We start from the raw sequence: 27,302 nt of genomic DNA, 5'->3' as shown, positions 1-27,302 counted from the left end.
TTTTTTTAAGTTAAAAAAGCTTGGATATGAATCCAAATTCAGGAGGAAAGGTCAGAGAAATGCAACAAAAGGCAAATGAGAAGTTCATCTCTAACCACCTCCATGAAAGTCAAAATCACTCAGAAGACCCTCTAGTCTTCAACGACTAGGAGTCCAAGGAGGTGGGAGATAACCCCCTTACGGCCTGAACAGACCTACCTGTAGGCTGGTTCTCTCTGTATGCACACGTCTACGTACAGCTTTCCTTTGTGTCTCCAGAAAAGGCAGTGGCTGGCAGGCACACTGAAAACACACACTGGGTGGGCAGGACAGCATAGCAGGCACACTGGCAGAGGCCTAGCGTTCTGCTCTGTAACACAGCTGCATCAGCCTGTCGTTGCCACACAAACATCTGATCAGTAACTACAAAAATGTGCATTTACATGTGTGGGAAACAAATGATGGTTAACGTGAAATTATGTACTAAAGATGACGTACTTAATCACATGGTTCTTATAAAGAAGTCTAGGGAAAATAGAAGTTCTACAAAGCAAAGCTTAATGATACTTAACAAGCAAGACCTTTCATAAGAATTCTGGGTATAAATCCAACCTCTGCATTTTAGTTAACTTCAAACCTTGTTTCAAATTATTCTATCCAAGTTAGAATAATACACCAGATAGGTCAACCAGTAAACTTTTCAATCGAAGAATAATTTCAACCCAAAATTTTTATTAAGTTATAAACAAGGAAACTAGAAATAGGGAAATGTAAAATGTTCCAACGCTTATCAAGGGGTGTAAAAACAAGAATTCAATCACTCTGAATCCCAATTATAGCAGAACCCCTTTTATTTTACTGTTGTTGGCTACAGGGTATTTTTAAGATAAAAACTCTCCAGGAAGCTTTTACTAACTAAACCAGATCCAGCACATCATAATTCTGTGTGCCACACAGCCTTTCTACATGATGGGGAACATGCTGGGGGAAGGGGTCTGCAATTCCAAAGAGCAAAGCGCTGGTTCAGTAAATCCTTAATTAAAACTGCAGAACTATAAGTATATGTCTCAAACTTTCGCACAGAAATTCATCTAACAGTGTAGAAAATGAGAAACCATTATCAGGATTAAAAACCAAAGAACCTGTAAGAAAAATTCAGGACCCAAACCAAACTTTGCTTCCTTACTTTTCTACAAAATTATTCAACTTTCTATTTCAAGAGACACTCTATTAAAAATAGGAAGCTGATGCCCCTACTTCACCAGCCCACCTCAGGTATACTGGATCATAATAAGTATGGTGGCATTTTTTTACCCCCATCTGTACAGGCACCGCCATCTAGTGGCAATTTTTTACCTGCAATTTAAAGATTACAGGTAAAAAATTACTTGGCCCAGCTCTAGTAAGAAACAGAAGACACTGATGGTTTGTCAAATAGTCATTTGTCAAATACGCAAATGCATCTGGTACACAAACTCCATGCCATCAAACCACTGACCAGCTACTAATCAATGGAGAAAAAAGTTAAAACATAATAAAAATAAATTTATGTGCTACACTATGTTGCAGTGTATCTCTTCTGACTTTCGCATTCACTCGATTACCAAGTGCTGGCACACAGATAATAATGTACCAGAGAAAAGTAAAGAATTGCAAACTTCTAGAAGCAATGATGAGCTCTAATCCTCAGCTGAAGACAATGATGATCTGGGTCACTGTGCAAATGTACTTCTGGCCTGTCCTCCTTCCAGGTTCTTGATGTGACCTCTCAAAACATCCAACAACATGGAAGTGGAAGATGAACTCCTGATGAATACCTTTCTATAAAGTTATAAACGACAAATATTACTTGCGACATTCATCTTAAATTTAGATGTGGAAGCCAAAAAAATTCAAGTTACGATTAGTAATTAGGAATGTATTTCCTTTGAGGTACTGCTTGTGGAAAATTACTAGATGTGGTCAAAAGCTAAAAGGAGTATCAGCTGTGGGTCTATAACCTCCTAAGTGATACAGGTTCAAGAGGAGCTTCCCAAACTTGTTCAAATCATGGCATACAGAAAAAATAATTATCTGTAAACACACTGGTTAGACAATGCCAAGGGCCTGCTCTTGGCTGGACCCACAAAGACTGAAGAGGTCAGTATTTTGTTCACTATTGATGGGAGTCTAGGGACTTCAGTCAAATTTATGAAAGTCCTCGGAAAAATGCTGACCAGTGCTAAAACCACTGTAATTCCTTGGAGAGTTCCTAAGAGTTCCAGAACTAAGATCACAAAAATAACTTTGGTCTTTTACACATCAATATTCAGGAAAGAGGTTCTCATTGAACATTCCTCCAATGATGTGAGACCCTGGTCAAGGAAAACAATGATTCCATTCTCTTAACAGGTCAAACCAACATGATAGGGTCAGGCTAACCTCCCCAGACACTCCCAGGGCCAAAGCTACAGAGCTGAACAGTGTGTGCTTTAACACCAAAGGACAACTCTCACATGCCTGAGCACTATTTTTAGGTCATTACTTTGGCTGCCTTTCTTCATTTAAAAAAAAGAACAACTTTTCCCTAAGTTTCTCTTCCCCAAGATGGAGAAACCATGTTTTTGAGCTTTTTCAAATCACAAGTTCCGAGACTTGCAAACATGAAGCTTTTGTTTAATCCCTCAGACGGAGAGGATTCATCCTGGCATTTATGGTTCAAAAAAACTTGTAATATTGTGCTTGGAACACACAGAACCAGTTATTAACTTCTTGCTACTATTATAAATAATAACAGCTCAGTCCAGGTTACTGTGACCTCTGACAAATCAAGGAAACAAGTTATTTTCTCCTCTTGTGATTATAACACATTGCAACACTTTTTGCCTTTAGTAAACGTCCTGGTACTCTGAATTTCCCTTTCAATTCATTTAATTTCAACAATCTGTCAAAAAAAAAAAAATAGCCAATAAACAAATACTGAATTACATTTTGTTAGGTTTTTCAAACCCTCAAACTCCAGACTTATAAAAACATCCTGTGTGTCTCCCACCCTGACCACCCTGTTACTTTTCCGTACACCACAGGCCACCCATAGATACAAAGCCAGGGCGGGGGGGTTGTGAAGCAGACACGGTCTACTTGGAGCCAGTAGACAGGAGGGCGATGAGGCCTGAGGAAGCACTTATGGACAAAATGTAGTTTCTGTAAGAATTCAATGTTAAGGAAAAATCAAGAACTCCAAATTGGATTTCCAACAAAACAAAAAGAATCCATCTCTTTGAAACGTACTGTTTCCCTCCTGACACCCTGTATGACAACAATGTGGAGTCCCATTGTCTGCAAATACAATTTACAAGAGAGAAGACTATAAAGAATGAAGAACATTCACAGGACATGTGTTCCAATTTTAAAAAGAAAACACTTGAAACAGAAACCTAGAACACATGACCACAAAGCAAACATCTGAATTGCATTCTAACCTTCAGGAAAAGAGCTGATCAAAGAACGAGGGGAGGAAGAGGAGACCTGATTTCCCAACCCCCACCCCCAGCCCACCCCCACCTCAGGAGCGAAGGGAAAATAAGTCTCCCCTGTCCATCAGTGTTTGGGCTACAGCTGGCCTGTAACAGCAAGGAGGTTCTGCAAGTCTGCAGCCACTCTCAGCCTCAGGACTGGACTGTTTGGGGCAAACCACCCCAGTATTCCCAGAAGATACATATTAGAGGGTGTCTGACACGTTATTACATCAAAATCTCCAACTGTTAAAAGTTTGGCTGCACATTCTTGGATAACACCTTTAATAAATTACCTTAACAAGAGAAGATACATTCTTGCCCAAAAGCTCAATTTAAGAGTAGTTGAAACACTGTTAAGCTATTATGAGATGTGCCAATTTAACTACACTGGCTTTCCAACCAACCCTAAAGCCCCCAAATACCAGCAGACACAGGACTTATGCCAGGAGCCATCAAAGAAGGCAAGTTTGCTTTGGCTCCTTAGAACTTTTTTTAACTAGGCAGGTATACACAATCATATGTGTAAGACTGCTTTGTACTACTCGTTATTTACCATGAAGTCATAATGTATAAACTTAAAAGAACTTCAAATCAAACCAAAAGCCCTTATTTTAAATGTCCAGAAACTTGCCTAAGGTCACTGTGCTTTTTAAGGGACCGACTCCCTGTGCAGTTTTTCTTACCGTTAAAATACTCAGACAAATCAAAACCAAAACGAAGTACTGTTTCTAGACTTCTAGAAAAGCTAATCCACTCAAAAGGATACACTGTGGGGTTGAAGTTCTTCAATATAAAGAAAGAAGCAACAATGACCAAGACCAGGAACAGAGTATTGTTATAGAAGATGGAAAATGTTGTAGCTTCATAGTCAGCAACTTCATTCTTCTTCCACAAGATTCTGTAGACATAGAAATGAGTCAATTCAGTTTTTAAATATGTACTAAAATTTCTAAGTTACACATGGCTATAGCTCATTATTAGTTTTTCCTTAAGTGTTCTGGTCAGAATGTGTTTTTAATATTAAATTCAGTCAGCACTGTCCTCTTTTTTCTATTAAAAAAGATATTTCACTTTATTGAGGCTGAAGAAAACAACTGCTGGGTGTGTTGCCTTTTTGTCAGGCAGTGAGAGCTTTGGAGAAAGGGACTGAGTAATTGCAATTAGCTTGGTTTCATCAGCAGCCAAGACAGGCATTCTTCTCGAGGTGCACACCAAAAACAAATCTGATGACGGGCAGCCTGACAGCGCTGCCGTGGCTGAGACTATCGAGTCTACAGATTTCGGTCTTCAATATTACGCCTTAAGACAAGCCCAAGGACAAAGCTAGCTGTGGCATCACAGAGGCAGACTTGTCTGCAACTAACTTTATCCATCTTTACTTAATTCAAGCAAAGAATCTGCTTGATCGTTAGGAGGGTTTTTTAACTTCCGTGAAAACCGTTTACTTTTTATTTAATCTGCTTTACTCGTTATGATATTGTATTAATTTACTAGTCCTGTATCAACCTTTTCTTTTTCCCTCTTTATGCAGGCCACAGGAAGTTTCAGAGTGCCTGTGAATAAGGGAGTCTTTATTCTCCTCAGTTAATTAACTTTTTAAAGCAGTTTTTAAAACAGTAATAGTCGGATATGAAATCAAATGAGTGCCTCCAATGCACAAGAAAAATAAGTGAGTGGGTTGAGACCAGTGCTTTTTAAAAAATGAAATAGGAAAGAACAGAAAAGTATCAAGTGCATCACACACAGCAGGATAATAATTATTGGTCTGTAAAACATTTACATGCGTATGTAAAAGAGTATTTGATCAAACAGTAAAATATATACATGTATATTTTTACAGTGGGTTGTAATCAAAAAGGTTGAAAGTCATTGCCACAGATGCTCCCCCACCCATAAAAAATACTCTGGGGCCAGATGGTACTCCCAACTAATCCTAAGGACAGCACTATGGCTAATGTTATTGATAACTGCCATGTTTTATTCTCCAGACGTTCTAATCCAAAGTCAACAAGTGTGGCTATAGAGGAGCTAAATGAAAGGTATTAGCACCTTATCTTCATCAGAAGAAATCTGTGGTCTCTAACATACATGCCATATCTCCTTGATTCTATGGATATCAACTTAATAAATCTTTGATTCACTGTGAAGTTTGGGAGAAGCGAAGGTCATTACATTAAATGTGGCCATCAACTATAAAACAGTTTCTGATTTCAGAGAATTTTAAATGTAAATTTTAAAAATATATATTGCTTGGAACTAATACATTATACCATTCTAACACCAATCAAAGAAACACCAACCCAGAAAGATCCACAGTCCCAACACGGTTTAATACTACAAAACACTCAGAACAACTGCCTCTGTTTTTAAGACTCTGGCTCACGGCCCAGGGAAGACAGCTTCCTTAATTAGACCAGCATGCCTCTACCAGTGATGATTAAATTATCTCACCTCCATCACAGCGCTTCTCCCTAACTCCCTGTCATGCCCTGAATCAGAACCATCTTCAAGACATTTCTGATGAAAGAAGTGGCTTGATCCTTTAGGTTATCCCAGCTCCCAAAGACCATGTGTGACATCAGGGTACACACAGTCAGGACTGTCGGACAGCTCTCAGAACTTTTTCTAGTCTAGCCATATCTTGGTTTATTTCAAAAAAAGTTCAGGACCCCCAAATGCTCTCATCAGCAATGGTTCTGCCAAAGCTTCACCAGCAGAAAACCTAATTTGGGAGAGCACTTCCCAAGGAGTCATTTTTCCAAGGAGCACTTGCTACAATAGAAAAGTTGGAACGAAATTCAACAACTATTACAATCAGATAATACTAAATGAGGGACCGTCGGTAAGTCAAGGAGAAACAACACTCATATCCTGGAACAAATGTTAATGACTCTCTGACTCTCCTCTACTAATTTCCATCCTTGGATGGATGGAAAAGCAGTTTCCAAGTGGCATGTAGTCCATATTCCAAACAATTGTACATAGAACTTTGAGAGATACCCATCTGGACAAAAAGATGCTGATAAGCCTTAAATCTCACTGAAGTAACTAATCCTTTGAGGGAGAAAAACGCTAGATCTAAAAGGGAGTCTTGGTCCACGTTATCAGCATCAGTAATGAGTACAGACCCGGGTTCAACTGTATCCAGTGCAGCCTTAGAGAGAGAATTACAACAGCATAAATTTCTGATGACAAGAGCAGAAATTTTATAATCCGCTGACACTCTACATTTAATGCATTAATCAAACTTTCATTTCATCCTACTTTGAAATATCTGGTCCAGCCAATGGCAAAGAGGTTTCATCCCCAATTCCAACTCTGATCCACTAGGAGTGACTACCTGAATACCATGCTGAGAAAGATTCTGAAACACATCCCAGGATCAGGAACAAGTGCCGTACCAAGTCAGGCAAGTCTGCAGTGGGCAGGGGAGACCCATTTGCCATCTCTGATATAATTAATCACCCCAAACCTGTAAGACCTGCGACAGCTATAAGCATTTTATGGGGAACTACGATGTGCACTCCAATTTAAGAACCACTGATTTACAATAAACATTGTAATCCAATAAAAAGGCTAAAAGAAAGTATTCTAGATTCTCTAACATCTACCCCTCCACAAAAATCTGCAATCAAAAAGCTATGCAGAGGCGGGAGGGAAATAGCTCAGTGGTAGAATGAATACTTAGCATGCACAAGGTCCTGGGTTCAATCTCCATTAAGAAGAAGAAAAAAAAAGCTATGCAGAGCCAGAGCTCCTTAAAACCACTGCCTAAAAAAAGGCCTTCACTGTAATGATTTAATTTGTGCCTTCAGTTTTATGAAAGATCCACAGGAGATCATCGTTTCAATAATGTGTTGGTGCCTATCCAAAACCACTGTAGAAGACACTGTTCATTAAGTTACTCAGTGTCCCTTAAATAAGGATCCACTTGATAAAGTGCATCCAAGATTCAGCGCCAGGAAAGTTTCTTTTCAGAAGGACTTGCGTGCTGCTTCTTATCCGACAGTGAAAGCTGGCTGACCTCAGATGCTTCCCCTGACGCTTGGAAGCTCAGAGCTGAGTTTGGTGCTCAACTGCTGTAACTAACTCTGAGGTCCTTGTTCATCCACCTTGTCTTACTTTTAAATGGTTTCTGATCTTTTAAAATTGTACTGCTTTGCTTCATATTCAAGTTAATATTTCAAGACCCCACAAAGTCTTTCTAGAGCAGAGTGGGATAAAAATTCCATTTCACAAAGCACCTTGTAGATCTTAAAACCTAAGATCCATGAAAACAGCCTCGACTGATGACTCTATTAAACCATCTGGCAACTCCTAAGCACAAGTTTACTCAATCATTCAGACACTTCTACTCAGACGTTAGACTGCTCATTAGGCTTCTAGCAGCAGCTGGCAAGAAAAATGGGGGGTGGGGCTAAGAAATGTGACCCAGATTTGGGCAACAGGGAACAAACCTAATTCTCTTCCCCAAACACTGCAGGTACCCAAGAACTAGATGTCCCGAGGGAGGCTCAGGAGCAGGAACACCCCCGCCTCAAAATGGGAACACACAACACAATGTAAACTCTTCAGACCCGGACAGGTCAAGGGATCCCCCTCAAGGTCGCACAGCTGTCAAGCGGCGGAGCCAGCACTGGACACAGCTCTGCAGGCTCCTAAACCCTGGCAGAGCAGCTGAGTACAAGCTCTCAAGTCAGGCCGACCCGTTCTTGTCCTGGATTTCCCACACGCTGACCTGTGGCCCTGGACAAGGGACCCAAGCTTTCTGTACCTCAGGTTCCTCAGTCTGCAGTGGAGATAACACCACCACCTACCTTATCAGGCTCTTCGGAGGAAGAAATGTACGGGGTACAGCACAAAGAAAAGCATCCGGCAGTGATAAGAACTCAAGAAGCCAACTGTCACTATTCCCATTACCATGACTGCTACAACACCAACACTTTTCTGTTTTCCTCAGACAATTCTAAACGCACGTTGTCTAAGCAGAAACCCAAAACTTACTTTTCCATAAATAACCCCCCTTTTGACTACCACGAACACTTTAGGTAGGGAGTCAAACCTTTCATCTTTTTCCTTCCGAGACATCTTTCTATTATCAGCTTCAGAAAGTTTTCGAGTCACTTCTTTGGAAACGGCATCCTCCCTCTTCTGTGCTACTCTGGAAGGAAAAGAAAAGAGGTTTCCACACACTCCAGGACGGAACATCACACGCTCTCAGAAACACTCTGTACTCGTATTTTGTATTGGCAACTGTATGGTACTTTACATTTCAAGAAAATAAGCTGGACAGAAAGTTCCAAGTTTATTACACTCTACTGGCCAAAAGAGAGGGAGTTCAAGAAAGTTCCAAGATGTGGTTTATTAGTGATGTGTCTGGATTTCTGCTTAAGAGGGAGAACTTTCCAAAGTTTAGGTATTTAATATGGAAATAAAAGTCAAATGCTATTAGCACAATTTCATTATGAATCACTATAGCTCTACTTTGTTTTAACCCACAATCCAACTGTTCCATAAATAAATTTGATAAGGCATTAGCAAATGACACATGATTTCAATTCCAACAAATAACAGGAGAGAAAACTAGGCTTAAAAAACAAAGGAGAATTAATGGCTGTAATATCTTAAAGTAATGCTTTTAACTCTACTCCAAAGGGAAATTTCACTAAAAGAAAATAATAATAATAATACCACTTGGCCAAGGACTGACCACACCACTTTAAGTTAAATGACTCACTAGTTTGAGAGTTGCACCAAAAGATAACATGGAATCAGCCAGAGACAGACTGGAAGTGTTATTCAAGAAATCAGATCAGAATCTTTAGATCTGATGAGTTGGATAAAGAAAAAAATGATACTCTCCTCAAAAAGTCTATAAGGTAAGTTTTATCAGATGGGATCGCTAGTCAAAGAGCAAATTTAACACATGATGAAATACAAAAAGCTTCCCAAAGATGAGACACTTAAATTCAACATGATTTATTCTTCATAATACAGGAGAAACTGATTAGTCATAAATATGAAAGTAATAACTGATCACAAGCAAAACATAACAACTACCTACAAAGTCCCAATACGAAAATATTCAATATAACACTGAGATGTATTAAAAGCTATAGGATGTGGAACACTGAGATAGGAATCTGTTCAATCTATGTTCAATTAAGCAATCCCTCATTACTAAGCTATGTTTAGTTCCGGGCAGTGAACTGAGGAAAACTGGAAAAATCAGAATGGATTCTTGAAAAGCCCAAGATCATTTAATGAAAAAGTTTTCAACCTTTCTTCAACCACGTGAGCTTCTGGGATACAAATTAAGCACGAATTTGGGCTGGTTTTACCTATGTCTCCATCTGTACCTCTCACTTTAGAGTCAAGTTAGAACTGACATTGTTACAAAGAATACCTTTAGTCAGCTTCAACTAATGTACTTTTCCACAAATTGATAACTGGAAGGAGGAAAATACAGTTTGTCTAAAAAAATAAATGAAAGAAAAGAAGTTCTGAAATTTAAAGAAAAAGGCAGCTAAGGGGGCAGACAGCTGTTTTTCAAGAGATACTTTAAGACACTGTAATGTCCATCTTCAGTTGACTTCAGAGCTTTTTCCCTGTTCTGCAGGGCAGAGACTCTCAACTCTGAACCCCTCTAGCAGACCCCAGGCACTCATTAAGTATTTCTTGAACTTTACATAAGCTGGCCAATTGGTAAGAAATGGACATGATTTACAGCAAAAACCTTTCTTGGCCAAATAGAGGTGGGGAAAAAAATACACCCACATACCTCTCCCAATGTCAGGGCCCAGGAATAAGCTATTTTTTAAAGAGTTGGTTCTAAGCATCTCTAGGACAAATAGTCAATCATCTGTCTACATGACAATCTTCCTGAAGAGACTGAATCAGATAACTAGTTAATTTCTCTCCCAGGTCTAAAATTCTATACTCACCTAACAGAGGCATTAACAACCACACTGCGGGCTTATTACAACTCAAGAAGCCCTATCCTCCACCTCAGTGCTTTTAGAAAACAAACATCTCTCAGTGCTGAATGCTCTAAAACAAGACAGAGGCCACTCCAGGGGCCCAGCACTCAGCCAACTGAGATAATAAAAAATGTTTGCAAACATTTTAAAATCATGCCACCTTAAAAAATAAAAACACACTCACCCCCAACCTCTCCAGTACTACACACAAACATTTATTACGTGTCAGACACCATGCTTACCACGTCGCATCTATCGTGTTTAATCCTCACATCCTACGAGGTACCACTGGTATCCCCATTTTATAGCTCAGGAATCTGACATGTGAAAAGGTAAAACACATGCCCAAGGCTCTGCACTTAAGAGCAGCAGAGCTGGGACTGGAGTCCAGACTGTTGACTCTGCAGCCATTTTCTCTCTACTGCCAATACCTACCCACACTCAGCATCTTGCTGGGTCTTGAAGCCTTAATAATACTGACAAACTGTAGGAGTTTTGATGATGTAACTTAGTATTACACCAAAACTATGACTAAAAAGTCCACTCATAGCATCCATTGTCAGTAGGTCACTGAAATCTTACTGAACTAAATTAAATGCACCATTAACTATGGTAAGGGAAATAAACAAAAGATGTGGCAAGTGTCCTCAAGAAGCCGGAAGTAGAAATGAGGAAAAAGAACATGATTTTGACTCCAAAAAGGTGAGTGAAAAATGGTATGTCCCAAAGGGGCTGAGTTCCAAGGGGATCACAGAGGATGGGTCATGCAAAATGCCCACCTCTGAGGGCCTCGCTACCCACAGGCGACCATGCCTCATAAGACAGACAGCCCAGGACAGCAGAGGCCAAGACAGGCTGAATCCTGGAATGGCAGTTGGTGAAGAGGGGCTGCCAAGCAGGAAGACCACCAAGACCACCAGGATTTAGCTGCTCTAGCAACAGTCACGCACCACCTGGACTCCTAAGGGACCAGAACGACAGTGGAGAAGCTCCTGAAGCCCCTTTTAGCTGCTGAGGCAACTTCTGGCCTCCTTACAATAAACCCCTGTTAACGGAGATGATCTCAAGGTGTTTCTACTCCTCATCACCAGAACAGGAACAATAAAGACAGGAAGGATTTCTCTGGAAAAGATTCCTAAGTCTTGCAATAAGACATGTAAGAAGGGTAAGAAAGGGAGATGATTCTAAATGAGGGAAGGGACAAGTCATGTTCAAAGGATGACCCGAAGGCTGAGTCAGAAGAGCTGAGGCACAATCCTGAAAGACGGGGCCAAACTGGTAGGAGGCAGAGGACTTGCATTCCAAGGGCCTGGACGAATTTGGCTTTAACGCATTTAGAGAAGAGAAGGCCATGATGAGTTGTTGGGAGAGTGACAGGATAAGATGAAGGCAGATAGAATGAATACATGTTCTTTATCCATAAAACAAGAATAATTCCTGCACCTCATATGGCTGATGTATGGATGATGCATAGTAATGTGCTTTACCAAATGCATGGCAAGCAGGGCCCTAAGCTTTTGTTTTGAAGACACTCGATGGAGACTGCTACAGAAATCAAAGCACAGACTGTCCCAAGAGTAGGAAGTGTGGAAATGAAAAGACAATGTGCACACAAAGCACACTGGTACTTCAAGTCTCAGCAAAATTTCAACTGCCCTTAAGAAAGTACTTCCAAAGAAACAGAGCACCAAGAAGGCCCCACTGAAGCCAAGAAATATCCAGCTATCCTGAATCAAGTATCAAAGTGTGCCTGAAAGCAACCTCAAAAGGCACCTTTTCCAACTGAACATTAATTTATACCCGCTTCACATGGGACCATGGCACTATGAAACAATGAATATTACCACCTTTCCTTACATCCAGATGGTTCCCCGACTTTAACCTTTATGAAACCAGAGTGGATAACTGATTACAATTAATGTATAAATTTACTGTGCTGAGGCTGGAGTTTTCTTCTCCAAAAGCTATTGTTTAAAATAATGATATATTTTATATGTGTGATCTTAAAAGAGGAAATATTGTAAGCTTTTACATTTTCGTATACTCACAAGAATATGTAATTACCATTAAAAATATCAGAGTTGAATAAAAGGAAAAAAAGACCACTTCTTTCACATCCAAAAATACTACATAGAGATCCCAGAACAATTCTTTCCAGAAGAATAACATTTGGCTTCTGAAATGTTAATTTACTTGGTGGGTTTGTTTTCCTGAACCCCATGACAAAGGCTAGTACATAAGTGCTCTAATTTCACCCTCAATATCCACTTCCACAGCAGGGTTAGAAGCACTGTCTCTGCTTTTCGGTTAGTTGCTACTCCTTCATGCCATTAATATGCCTTCCCCCCAAAATATACATACATATATACCCCAAATAAATGCTCCCTGAAATCAACACATACACAAATAGTCTTTAAGAAGACATCCTACCATATAAAAATACAATACATAAAAACTTTCACTTAAGAAATATACTTACTTGTGCTTGAGAACAAATTTCACATTTTTGTATGCAAAGGCTACCAAGTAAGTGCTTACTAGGGTCATCACACTATACAGAACAGCAGACTGAACGAGATCCATATGCCATATTCGCCAATATAACCCTGAATTAAGATAAAGGGGGGAGGGTACAAAAAGGAACAAAACATTACCATCCAGTTACAAAGGCTTGCTGAATTAATTACAGCTAAACTTGGTAAAATACAGCCCAGATTAGGGAATCCCATACAGTGTAAGTGGAACTGCAGATCTGTGACATCCAGTAAAAAGTCAGTCTCAAGTTTTTCCAGTTCGGAACGTCTGGAAAACATTAACTTTCCTATTACTAGCCCATGATGAGATTTCTGCTTCTTCTAAAATGGGAACAACTCTAGCTCAACAAAATCACGATTCGGACTTCCAATTCCATTCTTCAGGGTACTATGACGCTAATTACAGTCCACCCCAAAACGCCACGTGCGGTCCCAAATGAGAGCTGACATGCTGACGTGGCTGGTATCTGAAATCAAGGCTGTGCTAAGTGCGGCCAGTGAAACCTAAGGCTCCACAGCACGCGAACTGCACGCTGCGTTTATAAGGCCGAAAAAAAAAAAATACATCTAGATTTGATGGCCCAACCACAGTGCAGCTATGCAGTTAAGAGGAAATTCACATTCGGGAACTCTGAGCTCTAAAACCACCTTAGCCACCAAGTCTGCAAAGGTTTTCCATCCAAGTCAGAATTCTAGAATTGCCCTAACAGGATTATTAAAAAGTTTAAACATGGCAGACTGTGGGCCGTTGGCACTGGCCCAACCGCTCTGGTCAAATTAGGAAAATGAAGTTCAGTGTGAAGCGGTTTTCCTCAAGTTACACTTGTAATTCCATGCTAGGGTTAATGAGCACCTGTCTCCACCTTAATTCATAACGAGTTTTTCCAAAATAAGCAATGAAGTAAGTTTAAGGTTTCATAACAGCAAATGATAGTTGCGTGGGGGGTAAAAAAGCAAATAGCAGGCGATATGTATGTGTTATTAGCACCAGAAGATCTTAACCCGGGTGTGGGCTCTATTACAGATTCGGGGCCGCCATCCCAGAATGAGTAACTCAGTCTCCAGAACTGGGGCCCCGGAACCAGCGAGCGTACTTTTAAAATGCGCCACAGTGACTTTCCTGTGATGCCGCCCACCACTATCCCGGACTGAGGTCCACAGAGGCTACGTGCTTCCCCGAGTCCGGGGCGAGCTGGTGACGGGGAGGGCGCGGGCCGCGCGCCGCGCGCCGCGGCCCCCGGCTCACGCCTCCCCGGTCCACGCGGCCCTGCCACGTCCCCGCCCAGCCCGACCCGCCGCGGCCTCCCCGCCTGCCTCGCTCCAAGCGCTCACAGATGGGGATGGCGGACACGATGAAGGCGTTCCCGAAGAAGAGCGCTGATGACTTGGCCGACAGGTTGCGGCTGAAATCCTGCAGGAGCAGGTCCTCCTCGGACTGCTGCTTGGAGCCGCCTTTGGGAGCCATGGTAGAGAGCCACAGCCGCGAACAGAGAGGGCCGAGCCGGGCGCAGAGCCGGGCAGAGGCCACTTGCTCCGCCCCCGCGGTCGCCTTATCCGCTAATGACCCGTCAGCGCAGCGCGCGGAGGCGGGACCCGGCGCCGCGCGGCGCGGAGCAAGCTTCCCCAGGATTGGCCAGTCCGGCGCCGCTACGTAGGTTTCCCGGCGTGGCTACGTAGGTTTCCCGGCGTGACTGGGCGAGCCGGCAAGACCTCCGGGTTCCTGGCAGGCCACGTGACTCGTCGGTTTCCAGGGGAAAGCTGGGCTTTGTAGTTTACTGGGTGCTTTTTTAAAATAAACAAAACTTTATTGACATTCCACTTCACAGATGCTGATAAGACTCTTACTTTCCAAGTCACTGAAGTTGCAAAGTTAAGAAGCTCTTCTGGCCCCGAGTCATACGGTCATTCATTCAAGAAGCGAGTGGTTAGCCTGCTCTGTGTGTACCCAGAACTGGGGCATTGGAAGAGGAAGAGGAGAAAGATAAGTATGGCTAATATGTGTAGAGCCCCTTCTTTACACATCCATCATTCCGTTAAAGATCCTCAAAAACCTATGATATGCCCATCATTGTCCCCATTTTGCAGCACAAAATGCAAAACGGGGACAGCTTTGAGGGTGAAAGACCAATAAATAATGCTGGTCTTCGGGGAGTGGGCTCTTTTCAACAAAATAACAGGGTAACTTTGTACGAAAAATAAGAAGGCACTCTTACTTAGATGTAACTTATGGTCTTATTGTTGAACAAAAATTATTTAACATGTGACCAATACATTTACAAATTACTCCACTTTTATTTAAAGATTTCGTTGAAATAATGTGGTCTCCAAAGCCATGCTAAAGAAAATAATACTAAGTAAAAACAATATGTTGGCTAGAGAGGCCTCCTCTGAAGCTCAGAAAATTGAGTATGCCCAGTAAAACAACTAGATAACATTTTTAACTCATCAATTTATCACTTTTTCTTCAAAAAATAATGCTCAGCCACTTCACTCTTGACAAAGGCTTCTCTCATCTACTGACATCAGACGAAAGGTCCTCAACATCCAGCTTCCTTATCAACAGACTTACAGATCTGTCTTTCCCACCTTATCCAAATTGTAATCGACCTCCACAGCTTCCATTCTAATGGAGCTTTCTGTCTTCAAGCTTTTTCAACCTATTCTCTATATAGATACCACAATGAGTTTTCCTGCATTATAAATCCTTTGATTACCTACAGCAAGTATTCCCCAAAGCCAGAGGTTTTCACCAGTCACAGCCAAATGAGTGAAAAAATAGACCATCTAGTGAATTTTTCAGAAAACTAAAAGTATTTTAAAAATCTGCATTTAATGTCTCTCTCTCTTTGTTTTTTAAACTTTTATTTCTCTTATGAAATACTCCTGTTTTTCCTACCTTAGTAATTCATATCCTTTTTCACCCATTTGCTAGGGCTAAAATGTTAGATTTCAACACTAATTTCTTCCTTTCCCTCTCCATATGTGACCATTTCATCGGCAAAACCTTTTGGATCTGTCTCTGTATATTTCTTGCTTGCTGTTTATAAACCAAGGATATAAAAAGAAAATAAAAGATAAAATCAGAGAACTGTAAGATCAAAAGGGACAAAAATCAACAAGATATCTAGAAAAAAAAGAGGAAGAAAATAAGAAACAATAATGATGAAGTGAAAAAGAATTACACCTGAGAAAAAGATTCAAACAAAAAGATAAAAGTTTGAAACATTAAGTAGATAAAAATTAACACACTATGTAAACCAAGAATAAAAACTAAAGATAATAAATTTAAATAGAAGGGAATCTAAAATAGTAGGAACTTATAATGTTTGGGGTAAGTTAAAGAACTATGATAAGCAATAGTGCTTATGATAGAGTGATGTAACAGTGAGGATCATGAAGGTGGTAGCACACTTGAAGTACTGGAGCAGTGTCTTTTTATACAAATGCAATCAAGTTCCTTTTGAAGAACAGCAAGATCTAAGGATCATCTTTATATGGTATATATGGTCATGGCACATTGGACAAGCAGAACTAATAATCTGCTAAAAAAAACAAAAGGAAGGGTAGGCAACAGGTTGTATCCAAAGATCTACGATATATTTTTTCTCTTTCAGTATAGTTCAACTCTATGGAGGAACCAGATAAATGGACTTGATTCCATACCAGCCTGTTTCTAATCTGTGAATTTCAAGAGTAACATTTCCGTTATATCACTTCACATTATCAGAATGAAAAAAAAAAGAAGAAGAAAAAAGGAGAAAGAGAAAAACTTAAAGCAGTAATATTTTTGGCTGTAGATAACAAATTTCTCTCATCCACTGCTGTTGGCTTTGTGGAAGAAAATCTGGCAAGTTAAAAATTAATATAGCCTGCTGTAGCAGACACTGCAAGTTACCTAGCCAATAACAAAAACCACTGCTAGCTTTACACTGGGACCTTATGAAGAATAACAAATGAACCATCTGGTACTACTCTCAGGGCTGGGGGTGGGAGGAAGCTCTCTGTTAAAAAGCCCATTTGAAATGTAAGTCTCATTATGGAAATAATTTTTGAAAGAAGAGGTGAAACACTTACACTTTTTGAAATAAGAGGTGAAACACTCTATGTGAAGTATTTTAAAGTCCCACCTGAGAGACGATTTACTCAGCCAAACTACATACTTCAGGCAGTCGTGTGTGATTAATTCATTGGTTCATGTATTCATTCAGCAAATATTGATTTAAAAGCTATGTGAAAAGCACTGTACTATACCTTTGGAATTTTCCAAATAACAATTGTAATAATTAGGATTATAATAACCAACCTTTATTGAGTCTTTCTGTTTTATGTCCAGCTCTATGCTAGACCCTTCACATGTATCATCTAGTTTAATCCTTACAGCAACACTGTGAGATAGTTATTATCCCTGTTTGTCAGATGAAACTGAGGCACAGATTATTACAGTAACTCACCTAAGATCCCACAGGTAGTAAATGGTCAAATCAAGCTACAATACGAACCCCAGGCAGTACGACTCCAGGATGTATGCTCTTAACTACAAATAAGTTTTGGTCGCCCCTATACCAGTGGTGTCTTGGATTCTAAGTGCTGCACCCCTCCCCTCCAAAGCCCTATTTTGGGCAAGCAGCCAAGGGTATTTTTTTGTGTGCCAGTTGCCACACAGAATCATGTTAAACAGCAGCTCTGGCCAGCACGTCCTTGGACAGGTAGGATCCTGCACCTTACTCATAAGCAAACCTCAGTGAGCAAGCCTGGGCTTTCTGTAGTGGATTCTCTGTCTCAAGGAGTTTAAATATAAAATCCTAGAAAGAGACACAGTTAACAGAGGTATACAGAAATAGGGCAGACTAAGAAGAGGTGGAAAGTACACACCATACTCACCAGCAGCCATAAATTAGAGAAAGGGTGATTAGAGAAATGCTCATAAGGCCTCAGGGCTTCCTCATTTCCCTCTGTAAGCCTGAAAGAGACCCCCATCACCTGCAATAAAGCAAAAACACCCCAAAATGAAAACAAAACACGTGAAATACAGTAAAGTAAATAATGTAAACATTTTTACAAACCAGTGGAAACACAGATGAATAATTTTGCTCAGCATCATTTATCAATTTAGATATCACCTCTCCCCTAAACTGTTTAAGGCAAAAGTAACAAGATCAAATGCATACAAGATTCAGGCGAGTTACCTGTGACATAATAGGAAATGTATATTTGGTCTCTGCCCCACTTCCTAACAAGACCTCCTAAAATCCTTGGAATTACCTGAGTAATAGGGGTGAGACTAAGCATCTCTGGTTTTTCATAATTAGCCCATTTCAACCATAGCTGTTTATGCTAACGCGCTAGCTCTTGGAGAATTGGGGCTGGTTGCCAGAGGAATTAACCATGTGAGGGTTGGAACTTTCAGCCCAGCCCCGCCCCACCCCACCCTACCCCACCTGCCACTACTCTAGGGAGGGGGAAAAGGTGACTGGCTGGAAATTGACTTAATCATCAGTAGCCAGTGATTTAAGCAGTCACACTTGTGTAATGGAATCCCATAAAACCTGTAAACAATGGGATTCTCAGGGCCTCTGGGCTGGGGCTGGGAGGGTGGGGTGCCTGGTAGCTCTGTGCACCTTCCCACATACTTTGCCCCCATGCATCTCTTCCATTGGCTGTTTCTGAGTTGTAAACTTTGTAACAGACCAGTAATCATAAGTAAAGCACTCTCCTGAATTCTCTGGCCCAATCTCACAAATGATCAAACCCAAGGAGGGAATGGTGGGAACCCCTGATTTATAGTCAGTTGGTCAGAAGCACAGGTGACAACCTGGGACTTGAGATTGGCGTCTGAAATAGGGGGCAGTCTTGTGGGATGAAGCCCTTAACCTTTGAGGTCTGCGCTAACTCCAGTAGTTAGTGTCTGAATTGAGTTAAATTGTAAGACACCGAAAATTAGAGACTAGCTTAGTGTAGAAAACCCCATACGTCTGGTGTCAGAAATGGTGGGAGTAGAGTAGGAGGAAATAGGTTTTTTTTCCTTTTATAACCGCAGTGAGCAGACTGTGCCTGGTATAGTGCTTAAGACAGTGGTGGGATCAATAAAACTGAAAAGCTCACCTTGCCAAAGGCACTCAAACTGAGATGGATAGACAGAATCAATAACAAATGTGGTGGAGGCCAAACACAACATGTTTGGGGTTTAATCTGCACCATAAACTGCCAGATTTATGGAGACAAATGTATTCAATAAAGAAAAAATTAAGGTGTTATGATGTGCGTGTTTTTTCCCACACCTCTGAGCAATTAACTCAATTCCCTGAGTCACTGACCAGATGTCCCACAAATTTAACTCAATTCTAACACCATATGCATGGAGATAGGGGCAGATCCCACAGGTTAAGGGCTCAGTCCCACAAGACTGCCCCCACTTCACATGCCAATTGCAAGTCCAGGTTGTCACCTGTTCTTCTGGCTGACTGGCTATAAACTGAAGGTTACCATGCATCTCTCCTAGGGTTCAATTAATTTGCTAGAGCTGCTCATGGAACTCAGGAAACCCGCTTACTCATTAATTATCGATTTATTACAAATTTATTAAAGAATAGGAATTGAACAGTGAGATGAAGAGACACAGAGGTCAAAGTTCCCAACACAGGAGCTTCGGTCTCCATGAACTCTAGGACTCTAGGTCCCGGCACATGAAAGCATTCTGTTTCACCAATCTGGAAACTTTGCAAACCTTGTCCTTTTGGGTTTCTATGGAGGCCCCATTATATAGGCACGTTTGATTGAATCATTGAGCGTTGGTGATTGATTCAACTTCCAGCTTCTCTCCTGCCAGGAGGTCGGGGGTGGGAAAGACTGAAAGGTCCAACCCTCTCTTTAGGATTGGTTCCTATGGCAACCAGCCCCCTTCCTTAGGTTACACAGGGGCTTTCCAAAAGTAATGTCATTAACATAACAAAAGGCACCCTATTTGCTCTCAACACTTAGGAAACCCCATGGGTTTTATGAGCAAAGTGCAGAAACAATGGACGAAGAATAGATATATATTTCTTATTAAAATCACAATATCATGGGTGTAATGAATAAAGCCTTACCATTCAGAAAGAAACATGCCCTTTTGTAGAGAATGTGAGGGGATGTTGGTCCTTAGACTTTTTCAGACCCTTTCTCCCACCCACCAAACACATATTCTGCCATTGACAGGAGAAGTTTGCCAGCTGAGTTATTTTATATATATATAATAATAGATAAGGTCCTGAGAATTCTAAATTTGCACTTTACTGCGGAATTGATTTTGAAACCATGAGGCATTAAAACATTTGAGGGACAGGCATTTGTCTTTGAGCTTGGAGCTTCTATTTTCCAAGATAAATATTGTTTTCCCTTTTTAGGAAATACCGATTGACCTATATAAATCAGAGACTGTTTCTGAGGCAGAGAGAAGATCCTGTTTCTTTTGTGCCTAAGGATATTTATAAAGTCACTTACTTCTTTAAGAAATGATACACATCCACAGAAAATATATTATCTTAATATCCACTTATAAAGGCCGTAATACTTAACACTCAAAACTCCCCCTGGAACCTTCTAAATGTGAGACTTATCACACATTCCTCATCCACACAGCACTGCAGGGCACAATCAAAATTAAGATTTGCATTGGAAATCAATTTTCTTTAGTTACACATTTAACCCAAGCACTATGGCAACAGAATATAAGATAAAGTAGGTCATGAATTTCATCTGGAAGGGCTTAGATGATAGAAAAGCTCAGTTGTAATTTGTTGCTCATCTTTTAGGAGTCTTTATTTTAAAATTCTTCTTTTGCATACTCCCCAGCCAATGTAATCTAACAATAAAGTAGATAAAAATCATAAGACCAAATTCTTGAATGGGATTCATTCAATCTCAGTATTTACTTCACCTGGTTTGCCAATTAACTAGTAGTGTCCATCTCCACACTGGTAAATAGATGAGGAAGGGAATTTCAGGTAAAAGAAAGAGCTCTATGAGTACCCAGTCATGTAAGGGCACAGTATACAATTTGAGATCATTTTGGGGATGATCAAAACCAGACACAATATGGGGATTTAAAAAAAGGAGGGTATGCTTCTGTCACTGTAGGCCCAATGGAATCATAGATGGTCTCCTAGGAACTTTGCAGGACTCCTACACCAGCTACCTGGGCTATTTTTATCCAAGAAATATAATAAAATTAAGTTCTGATCCCTTTTACAGTATTTTTTGATTCCCTCTTTCTTTATCTCTGGGGAAAATATGTCCCTCGGTCTTACTAAACCATATTTTTTAAATTCCAACTTCAGCCACCTCCTCTAAGACCTTTCTGTACTAAATATCCTTTCTGCTTTTCCTTTTCGTCCATGCATAGAACTTATAGGTGTCTAGAGTAGGAAAGATCTGTCTGTTTAATCTGCCAAAATAATAGCTGTGTGATCTTAGACAAATTACCTACCTTCTCTGATTCTCATTTTCTTCTCACGGTTACTCTGTGCATTAAATGAAACACTATGAAGCCCTGGCACGGCGGCTGGAACAAAGCAAGCTCTGTATAATGGTAGTTGTTCTTCTTCCTCTTTTGCCTTGATGTGTCTCTTCCTGCTCAACTTATAATCCTGCTCAGCTTTCTCACTTCCTCCACGCACATGCATGTACATCCGTGCACACACATGCACACTCTTTCTCTCAACTCTTTCACATGTGTAAACTTCCCACTTGCTCTTCCCTGCCAAAGAAAGAAGTCTGCTCAGACTCACCCAGTTCCTCACGACCCACTCATTCCTAACTACACTGAATTATACTTCTGCCTCTCTCCTAAATCTGCTCCGGTACCAGCCTACTAAATTGCCAAAGCCAACCTTTTCCCCTCAGCTTTTAACCATTTACCCTGTCTTTAGCATTTAGTAGCACCATTGAACACCTCAGCTTCTTGAAAGTTTCTCTTTTCGAGTCCCTCCAATCAACTGCCTTGACTCCACCGCCCCGCCCTGCTCTGTGGGGTAACTTTGCCCACTCAAGCAGATTTGAAAGAGTCAAAGGGTAAAAACCGTGGTGGCTCCAATCAGAGGCCTCAAAAAGTCATACCACACTGGCAATAATTTTGGTAAAATGGAGACCACTTTTTCAGATGAGTCTTAAACTTAGTGTTGCTATTTAACCAACAAAAACTGAGGTAATCTTTAAACTGCTTCATACCACAGCCACACAGAACAAAGTGAGGGAACCAGAAAAAGTAGCCAGGGCATTACAGCAAGCACGGTAGTCTCCTTCCTCATCTTTTCCTGCCCAGATCTATGCCTAGCTGGCAGGAGAAGAAGTGTCTAAAATTACATGCACAACTGCTGAACACTGTGTATTAAAAGTCTGAGAGCCGATCAGGTACAAGTGGTTGAGCCTTTTCTACAATTATTTTTAAAATTCTTGATCCAAAGCAGTCTTCATTTTGTTGTACGTCAGTTATGACTCTTATACAGATGAATGTCAAGAAATGCTGCCGAATCAGATCATTAACAAAGAAAAGGAACTGAAACATTTCCCTGACCGCCTTTTACAAGGGTTTCACAGATTCTCAACGGAAAATCACGGTGTGCACTGCCACAGTTTATCATATTGGTTAACAGCACAGGTGCTCGAATAAGACTGCCTTGGGTCAAATTCCACTTCCACCACTTACTTGGTTGTGTGAAGTTCGGGAACTTATTGCATCTCTCTTAAGACTGTTTTGCTAATTAATCAGGGGGAAATGATGATACTTTTCTCAGAGGGATTTTGAAAAGATTAAATGACAAAATATATGTAAAGTATTTAGGTTGTCTTCAAAATATGTTGTGCAAATGTTCCTTTTTCTTTTGCTACATGTTTTAGCACCTCCTTTTCTGAGAAATTATGCTTTAATTATTTATAAACATACAAGCGTGCATGCGTGCCTCTGTGTGTGTGTGTGTTGTATAGCTAAATTGGAAGATAAAGCAGGGGAGACTTGGCTGCAAGAAGACATTCTTTCCTGGTGAAAGATTACAAGATCTGTCTCCATCCAGAATAGAAATTGACCCCCAACACTACCTCCTTTAGCACAGACAGAGGGGACTTCAGCCCCTGATCTGGAGAAAAGGAGGAAAGGTATGGAGTATCCCACATCAAAGGGGTGGGAGTGAGGACCAGTGGACTTCACAAACCTATTCTTCACCGGAGCAACATTTTACTGTTTTATTATGATTATAAAATAATTCTGATTCTGAAAGTTGGCAAACACAAACACACATTAAAGAAGAAACCAAAAATGAACCCTGATCTCATGGCTCAGAGATAACATCTATTAATATTTTAAAGCAATTTCTCTAGTTGTTTCCTATGCATCAGTTTGCATATCTATAATTAACAGAATTGAGATCAGTGACATATATAGTTTTGTCTACCTTTCCAATTGCTCTATTATGAGCATTTTTTAGTCCCTGAAATATCTTGAAAACATTCTTTTTAATGACTACAAAATTGTCCTTTGGATGAATGTACCACAATTTATGTGTTTATTTTACAAACTCATTATTTTCTAATCACAAAATAATTGCCTATCCATTTATAAACTTAGAAAATGTGATATATAAATCACCCATAATCTTATTGCTCAGATAGAACCACTGGTAATATTTTGATAAATTTCCTTTTAGTAGTTTTCTCTGACTCGCTATTATTATGTACTTAAATAATTGAGGTCATATATTACAAGTATTTTCCCATGTCATTAAAAATGCTCTCAAAAATTTTAGTGCCTATAAATAATAAATGATGTATGTCTGAACTCACTCTCTCCATGGTAGGGAGGAAAGAACTTTCTGGCCAATAAGGACAAAAAATGTCCAGAAACAGAGGGAAAAGGACTAAATCCATGCCCTCTAAATCAAGAGTTTCTCCAGAAAGATTCCAGACTTGCTTGGCGTGCAAAAGCCAAGTGATTGCTTGCAAAGATCAGGTTGCCAAATCCAAGGGAAGGTAAATGTTTGTGTCAGAACTCCTTCGGTTGTAAGTGACAGAGCCCTTTCTTAAACAAGCTTAGGAAAAATCAATAACAAAAAAGTGAATAAATAAAAAATAGAGATAAGATGGAAAGAGGAAGAGAGAAAGGAATGGGAGAAGTTTATTAACTGAGGAAAATAAAAAGTTATGTCTCTGCTGAATCCAGAGTCTCAGACAATGTCTTTAGAACTTATTTGTCATCTCTCATCCCTGTTCATCTGTGTTGGTATCATTCTGTCCATAGGACAACAGGGATACTTTCCTGAAAGAAAGCTGGTCAGATGCCTCCCTGGCTTACATCTTTACAGCTCTGGATCCCAGAGGAGGAGACAGCAGTTTTCCTGATGGCTTCTGAAGAAAAGGGGAATCATGGTCACCAAAGCTGAAGGAATCACTGGGTCAGGCATCTGGCGATGCTGGTATCTAGGAGCCACACCTAGTTGTATACAGGAGGGCCAGTTCTGGCATGGCAGGAGGAAAGGAGTTCTTGAAACAAGAAAGAAATGGCAGCAGAGTATGTCCAAGCAGGTAAGAGGTCAGTGGTCACCTCGTCACAGGCAGCAGGCTCATGAGAAGACAGAGAGGAGCAGGCAGGGAATGACTTCCTCCACATCCAGGAGCCAGGAGGTGTGGCCCTGAGTGGCAGTGGGACACACACATATGCACCTCCCTTTATGTAATATTGTTAACCATTTAGATTGTTCCAGCTTCCTTTTTCATCACTCTGCTAAGAACTACTTTCTTTTTTCATTTACTTTACAAAAGTATGTATTCACCAATGATTATAAAATAAACATGTTCATGATAAAATGCAGGAAGATAAATAAATATATGTATTTTTAGTACCCAGGGGCAACCTAATTGTGTTGTGTGTGTTGTGTGTATACACACGTGTATATACAAACATATATATATATATACATACACACAAAATGGATCTCATGCTTCAAGTAGAATTTTCATTCATAATTTTAGTTAAAATTAGAAACTTTTTATGTTGTTAAATATTCTTTGATATCAGAATTCTGAGAGATATACAATATTTCATCATATAAGTTATCAAAAAATGTTACCATTTCTTGATTTGTGGACATTTAGGTCATACCCATTTTTTCACTATAATAGGTAAACCTATATTTGGTATAAATATTTGTCTTCCTCACTGTTGATTTCTTTGGCATAGAGCCCTAGAAGTGGAGATACTTGGCTGAAGTATGTGAACACCTTTATGAGTACAGTCACACAGACTGACCTAGAGTCAGCTCTATCCAGGCTGAAGGTCAGGGGAATTGAGGCCGTTCCACATGGCCCACAACAATCAGAACAGGGCTGGTGGGAAGCCAAAAAGAACTAACTGGCTGTAAATCTGGTCTCATGGACAAAAAGACAAGATTTGTTTAGGTTCCCACTCCACAAGAGCAAACCTTAACATAGATGCATTTGGGGTTTCATTGGTGTTAATGTGCACAACTGTCCCCAGTTGGCCGACCCCCAGGAAAAGAAGCCCGGCTTTACCCCTTACCTCCACTTCACCTCCGCTTGGACCTTTGCCACCCCTGCTCCCTGCCACCTAGGCTGTCCCGGAGACAATTCTCTCCACCCAAGAAAGCAGGTAGAACAAAGCGGAGAATCTTACTTGCCAGAAACGTGCCACACAAGAGTTTTTTCCCCGCAAAACAGGACAGGAAGGGAACCGTATTTCCTAGAGGCTTCTTTGAACTCTGTTCCGGGGGAAGTGCGGAGGCCCGGGGAGCAGGCGATGAGGATAGTCCTCCAGCATCCTAGAGCAGCCGGGCAGAGCGGGAAGTTAGGGCGGGAGTCCTGGTGGCCGCTCGCAGCTGGGAGAGTAACATGGCGGGGAAGGGCAGGTGGAGGTGACAGCTGCACGGACCGCAGTGAGTAGCAGTCATTTATAGGGGCTGCCACGAGTACAAATCTTTGGGAGAAAGAGCTATGGCCAAGGAGGATTTCTGGGATTCTGTCTGTAAGGTGCCGTGTATTTGGTCTGGTGTATGAAAAACACCCACAGCAAAGATAATGCATTAATCTTTAAGGCTGCCAGAGACAGACTCATGTCTCTTTTTGTGTGTGTGTGTGTATTTAAATTGATGTATAGTCAGTTTACGATGTTGTATCAATTTCTGGTGTACAGCACAATGCTTCTGTCATATAGGAGCATACATTCTTTTTCATATTCTCTTTCACCATAAGTTACTACAAGATATTGAATATAGTTCCCTCTGCTATACAATATAAACTTGTTGTTTATCTAGAGACAGATTCATGTCTCTTTTAAATGTGACTCTGTACAGATACAAGAAACCTGGAAAAAAAACTTTAAAAAAGCAGCCATAATATGAACCACCATGTCCTCTGTAGAGGCTCTCACTGTTTTATACAGGATCTGTGGAATCTATTCACTCCACTTTTTTCCTTTCTGATCTTCCACCCAAATGTTTGCTACCTTCCTGTCTTACGATTGGATTGACTCACCATATGGTTGTAGAAAACGTATTCGGATGTAAGTTCTTCTGGTCTTCTCTGCTGCATAATTTTCTTTCCTCACCTTACCACATTCTCCTGACTGATCACAGCTTATTATGAACACAAGGGTCTTACTCGTCCTGTGTCCTCCATAACCTGGATCCAGAGCTCGACACCTTGTGTTGCAATATACATACCTTACTAAAGTATAGTGAAGGCAAGGAGAAACCTTTTTTTAATTTTAATTTTATATATTTTATTTTAATAGAAACCTATTATTAAAGAAATCTGCTTTGTCTTCATTTATTCATCAAATCAACAAACACGGACTGAGGATTTAATAGAAAAAAACCTAATTTCTTCAGTCTGTTATACAAACTGCTTTTCTGTTCTCCCTTAAAAATGTGACTTTTCATCTGTTGATCGTTTTCAAATTGGCTCTAAGCAAAGCACATCCTGGAATGAAGAAGAAAGCCGTTTCTTCCTGATAAAGACCTGGCTTCTATTGTCCAAGGGTAGAAGAGGTCAGGCAGTATCCTCCCTTTCTAAAGAGCAAAGCAGCCTTTTTGTATTGAGATGTTTAAAATTCTTTAATCAAGAAGTGCTTCAGTCTGATAATTAAGGTATGTATTTGGCTTAGTTTATCTTATCTGAGGATGAAAGGAGAAAAAAACTGTGGTTTGGGAAGGGAGGAAGCGTTCTTAGGACACTAGCCACAAGACAGAAAAAGGTGTCTCTGAGCCAAGATAGGCCAGAACAACCTCATGAAACGGACAGTGGTAGCAAAGAAAAGCAGTCAGGGGGCT

The 27,302-nt window shown here is 40.5% G+C and overlaps 1 protein-coding gene and 1 long non-coding RNA gene across 3 annotated transcripts in view; one reads left to right on the top strand and one right to left on the bottom strand.

Moving 5' to 3' along the window:
- Positions 1 to 691: 691 nt before the first annotated feature.
- SSR3 (signal sequence receptor subunit 3) lies at positions 692 to 14,548 on the bottom strand. Of its 2 annotated transcripts, XM_032485691.1 has the most exons (5): positions 14,323 to 14,547; positions 12,936 to 13,062; positions 8,539 to 8,637; positions 4,243 to 4,374; positions 692 to 3,162 (listed from the first exon to the last, which is right to left on the bottom strand). In XM_032485691.1, the coding sequence occupies exons 1-5, from the start codon at positions 14,453 to 14,455 to the stop codon at positions 3,096 to 3,098; spliced, it is 558 nt and encodes a 185-aa protein (XP_032341582.1). In that variant the 5' UTR covers positions 14,456 to 14,547; the 3' UTR covers positions 692 to 3,095. The 2 variants fall into 2 exon arrangements, with proteins under 2 accessions (XP_032341582.1, XP_032341591.1); XM_032485700.1 differs by lacking the exon at positions 8,539 to 8,637 and having other exon boundaries at positions 14,323 to 14,548.
- An 11,302-nt stretch (positions 14,549 to 25,850) lies between these two features.
- Positions 25,851 to 27,302, top strand: part of LOC116665667 — a 39,102-nt gene continuing 37,650 nt past the window's right edge. Inside the window, exon 1 of the long non-coding RNA XR_004322292.1 lies at positions 25,851 to 25,907. This is a non-coding gene — a long non-coding RNA (uncharacterized LOC116665667). The remainder of the gene's footprint in view (positions 25,908 to 27,302) is intronic.

Source organism: Camelus ferus, chromosome 1, assembly GCF_009834535.1.
Source record: "Camelus ferus isolate YT-003-E chromosome 1, BCGSAC_Cfer_1.0, whole genome shotgun sequence".
Lineage (NCBI taxonomy): Eukaryota > Metazoa > Chordata > Mammalia > Artiodactyla > Camelidae > Camelus > Camelus ferus.
The sequence above is the reverse complement of the archived record's forward strand: the minus strand, read 5'-3'. Positions and strand labels throughout refer to the sequence as shown.